Below are 10588 nucleotides of genomic sequence, written 5' to 3'. Positions count from 1 at the left end.
TAGATGATTATGTAGGCAAGTTACCTCAAGAAGAAATGTAGCCCAGAGTCCGTCGGGCCATTGTTCCAGCAATGCAGAGTGCGTAGAAATGGCGCTGAAGTGGAGTTGAAAAGTTAAATTTCCGAACGTTGTGGGTTTTTTTTTTAACACTACCACACTTCTGCCCTTCTCTCGTGTCTCTCTCTCTCTCCTTCTGTCTCTCTCTATATCCCTCAATCTGTCTCCCTTTCTCCGTCTGTCTCTCTCTCAATCTGTCTCTCTGTCTCTGTATCTCTCAAACTGTCTCCTTCTCTCCGTCTCTCTGTCCCAGCCTTTCCACAAAAAATCTGAATGGTTAATATACCCATGTTAACTTCCCCACGGTATATTTCTGTTATTAGCACAATGGTTAGTACACTTACAGTGGTGACTGTTGTATTTATATTAAAGTATTTCTGTAATCAGCACAGAGGTAAATGTAACCTTAACTAAATGTGTTTTTTTTTACAGATAATCTTTGCAAAACTTGCAGTATTGCCTGTTATATATATTCACTACAATCTTTTGTGCATAATGTTATATTTCCATTTGCAGCAAAATAGTCCGTACATTTAACAGTAACAAAATGTATTTTTAAATAGTAATACATGCAAAAACTACTGTATTGAGTGTTGTTCATATTACTGTGTATTACCGTCATCAGTACAATTTTTAGTGCAATTAACAGTGACCTACTATATCCTTTACATATAATCAATGCTAAAATAACAGGGCTGGCTGTTACATTTAAAATACGTTATATTTCGGTTGTCAGCACAGTAGTCCGTACATTTAACAGGGACAGATTGTATTTTTTTTAAGTCATGAATGTAAAAATTACGGTACAGAGTGTTTTCCATAATACGGTGTATTTCCATTATCGGTACACTGTTCAGTACAATTAACAGTGAGAAAATGTATTTCTTACAAGAAATAGATGCATACATTATGGTTTGTGCTGATATATACATATACAGTATTTCAATGTGATAGAAACAGAAGATGACCTATTTTTAATCAATGGTCTTTTACCGTTGCGATTTAACAGTTTATTACCGTAAACTCTACGTACTTTTTTTACAGTGTTCATTTTTAACCCATTGGTTTTCCATTTTGCCCGGGAAGCCATTAGGGGTTAGGTGTCTTGCTCAATGACATGGGACATGGAGCAGCTGCCCTCTACTCCATGCGCCACTGTCTTTAGAAGAAAAACAAACATCATTAAAAACAACATTCATTAATCGCTATTAATCGAGATTGATGAATTTCAAAATGTGCAATTAATTAGTTAATTTTTTTTTTTAATCTATTGACAGCCCTAATACATATATAATATACATACATATTGTAAATTAATTTCTGTGAGCCCTTCATATCTATATATTTCTGAGCTGATGTCACATGGTTGAGGCATTGAGGTGAAATGAGTATGTATTGGCTCTGTATATTGATCTTTCAGACTCCAATAAGTTTATTATCAATATTTTCGATTATTTTGGAGCTGAGTTTAAACTGATGCTTCCCAACCACAGATATCTTTTAGATGATTTGTTTAAGGAAACGTTTTAAAACCCACAAAATCAACTTTGTTTTGTTTGTGAGGATTCGGCTCAGGTGATTTATTTCTAAATGAACATTCCAGCTGAGTCGCGACCTCTTTAGAGAACGCAGAGAGCATGCTCATCGGTGCTCAATTTACTCCACTTCAATTTGATTTCTATTACAGACAACTAAGTTGTGTTCTTCCACGGGGATCACAGGGGGGGAAATCCAATTAATCTCATGTGGACAGGGTCTCCTGGACCTCCAGATCCTCCAGGGCCCAGATCAAAGATAAAGGAAATACCGCATGACAGTGGTGCAGATTCCCCAGAGGGACTTCAAACAGACTGGATAGATAATCCAATTGAAATGGACACATCACCTTTGGGTGTCGCTCTGGGAGAATCGGTACGTAATTTCCCTGTTCCTTTTTTTTCTTTTTTCAAACCTTCATTCCTGAGTTATTAGTCGGACCGAGAGATGGTTTGTGTAAGGCTGTAAAATAACAATGCGTCATCCTTTGGAGATCAGAGATACTTGGCACCTGTGCGCCAGTTGGGAAAGGCAACGGGCTCCGATGCGCCTGGCCCACCACCTGTTTAAGCAGCATACATGTTAGCATGATATGTAGACGTATAGTATAGTGACTCATCACTGATAATTTCAGCCCCCTGAACCCTGAAAGGTAAATTCTTCAAACGTCTAGTCCGCAAAAACACGCGCAACCCACCAGATGAATTGTGCGTAAAAGCGTCATCCATCGGGCTCCGATCCGTCACCTTCTACTTGTGTTGTGTTTAACGTCATTTGTTCTTTGCTGTCTGTCTGTCTGTCTGTCTGACCTTCCCTCAGCGCGTTACTGCAGTCAGAGTGACGCGCCCCCATCCCGCGCGGAACCGCGGCTCCATAGCGCCGGTCTGGACGCGGGCCAAAGCCTTGTCTGGTGTCAAACCAGCCTGAACAGATTCTCCCAGACATCTCATTCCTGAGACGGGACCGTGCCCACCCCTCGCGTGAAGCAATTTAAAGCTGATGGCGCATCATCTCGGCTGGACCGACTATTAAGAGCTTCACTTTCCTTCCGCCCTCCTCGCGGGCGCATCACGGGGACATGGCTTTTACGCGCAGCCCCCCGACGGCGTGATGATACATTTTTAATCCAAGATTGAATGATTTTTTGGGGGGTGGGTGGCGGGTCGTTTTCGGAGATTCAACCATTTCGGACTTCGACTGCTATTGTTTCTGTCTTTCATTCGTGGGAATGATCGACGTTTGGTTAATATGAACTTATTGCCGGGTGGAATATGTATTTATTTATCTGCAGCGATCTGCTGGCTGACGGCCGAGGTCGATGCGTCCTGGTGGTGAGTGCCCTGATTTCTATTGATTTCAAATTACTTATAAACAAGTATGGTTTCCTCCTCTCTCTGTCATTCTTCTTTAATATGTAGGCCTTAAAGTCTGAATTGAGTTAATTTATCTTCATGACTTGACACACAGAATGTTTGGACGAATAGGTTACAGGATAAAGTCCTTTAATATTTTTTTTATTTAAATTTCTTTTTGCTGTCTTTCCTCTCTTCCCTCAAAGGTTATGTTTGCATTTCTCCAGACTTCACACCGCCTGTGATACCCAGTCTGTTTGCACAGATCGTTTTCTTTCATTTCTTTTTTTTCTCCTCCTCTGGCTTCTCGCTGAGGGGAAATCCCTGCAGGTCTTTCGTCACGTTGTTCTGCAAGGGACTGTGGACGTGTTGGGGGGAGATGGACGTCACTGGATTTTCTTTTACTCGTTCTTTTCAGTTTCTGTCTTCTTGAATGCACCTAACAATCTGTCGGTTCTTCCTAACATGTAAGAACTCGGATAGCGTTGTCACATTTTCCTCCAGATGTTGTTTCCTATCTCTCGCTTTCCCTTCGTTTGATGATTGCTTCAGAAAGCCCCACCTTGTCCTCCAGATGTTCATGCGTTGGACTCTCCCTCCGTCCTCAGGTACATGGGCACGCTGGGCTCCCAGGTGATGTGCGACAACATCCCCGGCCTGGTGAACAAGCAGCGGCAGCTGTGCCGCCAGCACCCCAAGGTGATGCAGGCCATCGGGGCCGGGATGAGGGACTGGATCTCGGAGTGCCAGCACCAGTTCCGCAACCACCGCTGGAACTGCAACACCACGGCCAGGGAGCACAACCTGTTCGGACGCCTGCTGCTGCGCAGTGAGTGACTATCCTTCAAAATAGAATCCTCATTTCGAGCAGCAGGAGAGTCTGTTACTGGAATGTGTCCATGCTGCCTGCCGGAGGGCCCTTAAGCAAGTCACTGAGCCTCACCGGGGAGAGGGAGGTTTTGAGCATTTAAATTGACATCAGAGTTTGTTTCCTGTAAGCTGTTGAAGTTCAGCTACTTTAATGCTTCAACACGTCTTGGTGACTTCATTAGCACACGGAAGCTACATTCGTTTAAAAGTCCAATTCGTAGCATTTAGAAGGTTGTAATATTTACAAGTGTAGTTTTATTTAGCGATGAAGCACCTGATATGCAACCTAATCGTATGATATCCACATCATCAGGATGCCCAACAGGAGGCCATTCATCTGTCTCCAACTAAAGAAACACAACGTCAACAATTAACAACTTTTATTGCCTAAACTTTGTAAGTGGTGTCCCGGGAAGATGGAAGTTTATTTTGCACGGACCGGTGCGCGAGAATGCGTTGCTATGGTTTCCTTGGGGGGGACACCGAATGATAACGCGATCTCCATGATGTTTGTCCATGTGGCTTCGCATGCTACGTGGACCTCATTGACCTCAACCAGGACCACGGAGAGAACCTTTGCTGCTGAGTCCTTTTCTGAAGCACCGATTTGTTAACGGCAACAAACACGTTTTCCCGATTTAACGGCGACAATCCAAACAACCGGCTGAGCGGTGATTTAGTGCGCCGAGGCTTCTGGTGAAACTGATCCTCCCTTCAAGGTATATCCTCCTCTTCTTCTCCTGTCCTCCTCAGAAGGTTGGATCGCATTCCGCACCTCATCTCACTTTACAGTTCCACATCTATCACGCCGCCCTGGGGGGGTTAACGTGCTTCTCGGGACTTTGTTGTAGTAATATTGTGATTTCGGATTTAGGCCTGAAAATATTTGTCAGTCGGAGAGAAATTGATCTTATTTGACCTGCAGGATCAATACGCCAAAGCTGCTGATTCAGAACAGTTCAGTTCAAGTTCAAGTGCAACGCTTTTTAGTGATAGAACCATTCGTATCTCATAACGCCGTGTGTATACAGTAACTTTATTCAACAGTTTGGATTATTGATTCATGGTGATTGATTGTTTGAAGCAAAAACATGTTATGACGGTCATGAGGAGCAATTTGCACTTGTTTCTTTTCTCTGGGTTTGGGGAAAGAAGCGTTCTGTAAAGCGCGTTCCTCCTGCGAGGACCCTCTATTGCTTGTTGTCAGTGGAGAGCGACCAGGAGCCGGCGGCCCGATGCCGCTCTCCCATGCCTTTGGGTTCAACCCGCCGGGCAGATCCTTCCACTTAGTCCGTTTCATGTCGGGGGGCCTCTAATCAGCCGCGTGGTATTCGGACCTCCCAGCCGGGCCCCCGGCCGTGCCACACCGAGGCCCCCGGCCCCCGCCTTATTGTCAATGTCAGCGGGCTAATTTCAAACAATTACACAGGAGTGGCCTCTCTGTTTTTTATCCTCTCTGGTGGGCTGTCCTTCTCCTCATTAGCCACGCTCGGGTAAGCCCAGGTGTGTGTGTGTGTGTGTGTGCATGCACGTGTGTGTTGCAGTTATTTAATATACCGATACCTAACACACTGGTAGCAAGACGCTATGCATTGACAATTTGTTTTTAATTGTCTTTCATTTTAATTGGTCTGAATTCTTATGTTCCTTAATTTCTAACTACGAATGACTAATAGGTAATAAAAAGCCTGCAGGCACTAAGCCCGCCCTCCAGAGCATCCTGGTGACAGTGCGTGCAGACGGGCTGCGTCCTGCAGTGACTTCTGCACATCTGGACGTGAGCCCTGAGACTCAGTGAGGTGAACCCCTCCCACAGCGTGACGTGACGTGACCGTCTCACCCTCCTCCCCCCCAGGCAGCCGCGAGGTGGCCTTCATGTACGCCATCTCCTCGGCTGGCGTGGTGCACACGCTGGCGCGCGCCTGCAGCCGCGGCGAGCTGGACTCCTGCTCCTGCGACCCCAGGAAGACGGGCTCGTCCCGGGACGCCAGGGGCTCCTTCGAATGGGGCGGCTGCAGCGACCACGTGGAGCACGCCGTGCGCTTCAGCCAGGGCTTCGTGGACGCCAAGGAGAGGAAGGGGCGGGACGCCCGGGCGCTCATGAACCTGCACAACAACCGAGCCGGCAGGAAGGTAAGAAATGTTAAAGAATGTCCACTTAATGGAATGAGCGGGAAGCGCGTTTTGTCTGTAAGAAGATTCCAGAACTTCATCAAACTTGTGAACATGAATCTTACTCGCTCTGAGAGAAGATTTGCGCATAAAAGGTTCAAATTGAAAGATGGGTTAAGCAATAAGCTGACTTCCTGTCCCTCCCCTCGCCAGGCGGTGAAGCGCTTCATGACCTTGGAGTGTAAATGTCACGGCGTCAGCGGCTCGTGCAGCGTCCGCACCTGCTGGCTCGCCATGGCCGACTTCCGGCGTACCGGCGACCAGCTGCGCCGGCGGTACAACGGCGCCGCGCAGGTGTCCGTCAACCAGTACGGCACCGGCTTCACCGCCGCGCATGCGCACTTCAAGCGGCCCAGCGGGAACGACCTGGTGTACCTGGAGGACTCGCCGGACTACTGCGTCTGGGACCCCGAGTCAGGTACACGACGGCGACCTTCACGGGGGGGGGGGGTTATGCGCCTCTTCCTCTTCTATTTGTTATTGTATTTAAAGGGTTAAAAAGGCGTTGGACCAGCAACTCTCGCTGTGTACTGCTAATAGATATTAGTCTGGTGGCTTTGAGGTCTGCGTCGCTCAAACATGTTTAACCAGATTTCACTGAACGAGCAAAAGTTGCATTGAGAAGCAAAGTTTTGTTTGCAATCACGATCAAAACTAATGCTGCCTTACAGGAAGTAGATTGTGAGGTAATTCCTGCGTCTTCAGACTTTCTTTAAGTTTAAGAGTTAAACATCAGGCTTTGCGTGTGCATGTGTGCGTGTTAGAACAGAGACGTTGATGCCTGTCAGGCAGCAGATCGAGTGTCGGCCGGTTTAAGACCCATTACACACTTCTGTGTGCTGAAACCTTAGAGGACCACAGATCACTATAAATCACCACCAACGGAAGCGCGTACACACCTCAGGGCACCACTGGCTAACAAAGAATATTTAGTTGAGGTCAGATCACGATACAACAGCTTAGTGTGTTTTTGTGTCAAAGTGAGACGCTTCTCTGAATCTGGAAACTTTAAATTAAATATTTAAATTTTTAAATATTTAATTTTTTTTTAAAATTTAATTTAAAAAAGAAAGATTGTTCAAAAAAAGAAAGAAAGCTTGTTCAAACTGAAACAAATTTGTTTAGTTAGTTAGTTTTGATGGTTTCCGCCATCTAATGGGCCCCAAAAGAGTCCGATAAGAGTTTCCTCTGGTGTTTAATTTAAACATGTCGTCGTTCTGTTTCCGGCTGCAGACTAAAGTTTATGTGACGTAAGCTTCGGCCTCTTTGGTGGAGAGTGATGTCATGGTGGTTTAGTCCTGATCCTCGTTAATAGAAGTTTCTCATTGATCTTTTATACCTGCTGTCACTGATCAATCATCTCCACATCTGGGATATTTCCTTCGAACTTGAGTTGCAGACCGTTGATAACAGTGGCTTCCATGGTAACGTAGCTTTGACAGCTGGACACAGAAGGGGCTGGGGGCGGGGCTTAGTGCATACGGAATGTCTCCACGTGGCCCTCAACATGGAGACGGCATCGCTGCTAACCAGTAGGAACACGCTAGTTGCAGATGATTGGCTGGTGTATATATATATATATATATATATATATATATATATATATACACAATTGCAATATTAACAGTATATATAATAAACGTAAAATAACGCCCACAGACGTGCAAACTCACCTTGAATCATTCTGAATAACACACATTGATACTAAATCCAATCCCTCACAAACACACACACGCCCCTTTGTGCCTCTTTTAGTGTGAAATCAATCTCCCTCGGCCCCGGCGAGGCTCAGGTGCTAAACTCATCTCTCGGCGCCCCCTCATCTTAATTCAATAAGCAGACGCCGTGAGGAAGACTGCGGCTGTGATGTCAGCGCTCGTAGACGACGGGCGGGCAGAGAGGCGGGGCTTCGGGTCATGCCCAGACATATTACCTGAGCGGGGGGCTGACAACGCAGAATGTAAACACAGAGCAAATTCCTGAACAGTGTTCGAGACGACACTTGTGTCATTTATTTTTTTCTTAACTTTTATTTAAACGTTTTTTGAAAAGTGAGTCCTGTGCTTCATGTCATAAACCTGCATTCTCTGTAGTGACCAGCAGGGGGCGACTCCTCTGGTCCCATAGACGTCTATGAGAAAGTGACTCCTCTCTTTTATTTATTCCCTCAGTAAACATTGTCAACATGAGGTTATGGTCTCGATCTCATTTAGTAATTGATGCTTTATTCAAACAGACCATAAGGCAGGGGATGCTTTAGGGCGGGGCTACACGCTGATTGACAGGTTTCTGCCAGAGGCGTATGTTCTAGGTTTTGTACCTTCAGAGTTGAATCCAACTATTGTAATCAGCCTTAAATATAATGTATTTGAACCGATGTAAATTGTTGTAAAAGTGTATTTCTACAGAGGGGTTTGGTTATTTATGTAACAAGCAGAAAGTCTCTCGGAAAATGCAAGTGACTTTTTGAAGGTTCATCTGATGTGTGTCCTGTGAAATGAACCGCTGAGGGGGGGGGTGTTCATGGTGACGGCTCCTCTCATCAGTCTCTCATCTCACTCAGCCTCTCCGTCTCGTGTGGGCGGAGCAGCCGGCGTTAATACTGCGCTCCCATTGAGACTGGCCACCTTTAGAGGACCTGAGTTACGTCTTAAATCCCAGGATGCTTTTCATTAAAGTTCATCTCAACCGTAGTCGGTTATGTTTATTGTTTATGGACCTTTTATTAATATTCACTCTCTCCCCCTACAGGGTCGATGGGGACGGGGGGGCGCGTCTGTAACCGGACGTCCCGCGGCGTGGACGGCTGTGAGGTCATGTGCTGCGGTCGAGGCTACGACACGTCGCGGGTCAGCCGGAGCACGAAGTGCGAGTGCAAGTTCCACTGGTGCTGCGCCGTGCGCTGCAGCGACTGTCAGCAGCAGGTGGACGTGCACACCTGTAAAGACCAGACGTGACCGGCCAATCAAACTGGGGGAGATCTGTGCGTGTTTTTTTACTGCTTGTGCTTACTGACCCTTCGCTAAGCCTCGGGCCTTCAGAGCTGTGGCAACCCCCCCATACTATATAATATAATAAAAAAAAATGGTATGTCAGAAAGGAAGGTTATTAATACGTGTTTGAAGGATGAATCCAGTTAATAAAAAATGAAGAAAGAAGCTAAAGTGTGTAGGTGAAGACTATTTTCTATCAAAAGGAAAAAGCAGCCAGTTAGCTCGGAGGGGCGGGGCCTGAAAAGGTCAAACGATAAACAGTCATTCCTACCTCTCCTACAGACGAACATCAGGGCAGACGTTTCATGCTGGGTCACATTTTAAAAGCTTTGAACTGAATCTACAGCTAATGTCTAGTAAAGAGAAATAGCTTTTTCACCATTAAACTCGTTTCATCAGCAGGTTCACTGTGGTGGAGGAACATAAAGGATTTGTGAGGACACTGAGAATTTTCAAATCTCTCAACCAATCAAAAGCTTCCGTTTCCTCTCAGCTGCTTTTTAGCACTTGATGCGGATTCATTGTGATGAAATGTGCAGAAACATTTCACAGCTGCCGGATTTATTATTAAAAATAAATAAGTCATTGCTTTAAAAACCCAACACCAGCTATAAACAAAAATAATGTGTGCAATATCAAACGTGTATTTGGAACTATTAGGTTTAAGACTTAGTTATAGATGTCCATGGAGCTTTATCGCTGTTTCCTCCCCCACCTGCAGGGGGCGACATCAAGGGTTCGTACCTGGAGAGGAGAGCCGGGAGCTCCGCCTTCAGTCCACTCCTTAAAAAGCCTCTTGAATAACACGTTTAGAGCAGCGGTTCCCAAACCCAAGAATGCCACGGCCCAATTTGAAATCTGAAAATCTTTCGCGGCCCACCTAAACCTTTAATCACAACTCTGATCAAAACATAATGATTAAATAACCTTAAGAATTTAACCAAAATCAAACATCCGCGAGCTAAAGTCCCTCGCGCGAACAAAAGTTCATCTTCGCGAGGTATTTGCTCGCCTGCGAAACGTGAACTTCGTTGCTCGGAGAATCTCTGCTCGCGCTCGAAGGAGTTTTCTACGCGCTCGCTGTTGTTCTTTTTGACAGTAAGGTGGAGACGGTGCTTTCAGGGTCCCATCGATGCTGCGAGGTGCGTCCGCTCCCGCCGCCCCCTCGCCGCCATTAAATCTTCGGCTGCTGTTAGAATTATTTTCCCTGTTAAGATGGTTGAGCTACTGTAGAGAAAAGGGCACCGTCTCTCGCTCTTTAATCTCATGAAGTGCTCGGCGAGAACGACAGCTTTGTTTCCCCGACGCGCCCTGAAAGCAGCTCCATATCTCACGCGCTTGAGCGCCGCTCAGCATCTCGCCGTCGTAGACGAGCTTTGTCATGTTTGGCAGAGCGCCTTGAGCGCCGTGTACAACCAGTATGGATCAACCGATTAACCAATTGATCCATATATATGAGGCGCTCCGGATTATAAGGCACTGTCGTTTTTTGAGGAAATTAAAGCCTTTTAAGTGCGCCTTGGAGTGCGGACAATGCGGTATATTTACTTTAATACTACAAGAGGGTGCCCCGTTTGTTAACGACAGGCGGACAAGAGCAGCCGTTTC

The 10588-nt window shown here is 45.9% G+C and overlaps 1 protein-coding gene across 1 annotated transcript; it reads left to right on the top strand.

Moving 5' to 3' along the window:
• The first annotated feature begins 2478 nt into the window (after positions 1 to 2478).
• wnt2 (wingless-type MMTV integration site family member 2) lies at positions 2479 to 9569 on the top strand. Its single transcript, XM_040162329.2, has 5 exons — positions 2479 to 2924; positions 3554 to 3774; positions 5671 to 5948; positions 6141 to 6405; positions 8739 to 9569. The coding sequence occupies exons 1-5, from the start codon at positions 2842 to 2844 to the stop codon at positions 8942 to 8944; spliced, it is 1053 nt and encodes a 350-aa protein (XP_040018263.1). The 5' UTR covers positions 2479 to 2841; the 3' UTR covers positions 8945 to 9569.
• Positions 9570 to 10588: the final 1019 nt, after the last annotated feature.

Source organism: Gasterosteus aculeatus, chromosome X (assembly GCF_964276395.1).
Source record: "Gasterosteus aculeatus chromosome X, fGasAcu3.hap1.1, whole genome shotgun sequence".
NCBI lineage: Eukaryota > Metazoa > Chordata > Actinopteri > Perciformes > Gasterosteidae > Gasterosteus > Gasterosteus aculeatus.
This window is presented reverse-complemented; position numbering and strand designations above follow the sequence as displayed.

What these genes read in the sequence shown, in the direction of transcription:
- wnt2 (XM_040162329.2), top strand. Translation starts at nt 2,842, where the DNA reads ATGAACTTATTGCCGGGTGGAATATGTATTTATTTATCTGCAGCGATC. An exon ending in ACAACCGAGCCGGCAGGAAG is followed by an intron (nt 5,949 to 6,140) that starts GTAAGAAATGTT and finishes TCCCCTCGCCAG; the next exon opens with GCGGTGAAGCGCTTCATGAC. An exon ending in CGTCTGGGACCCCGAGTCAG is followed by an intron (nt 6,406 to 8,738) that starts GTACACGACGGC and finishes CTCCCCCTACAG; the next exon opens with GGTCGATGGGGACGGGGGGG.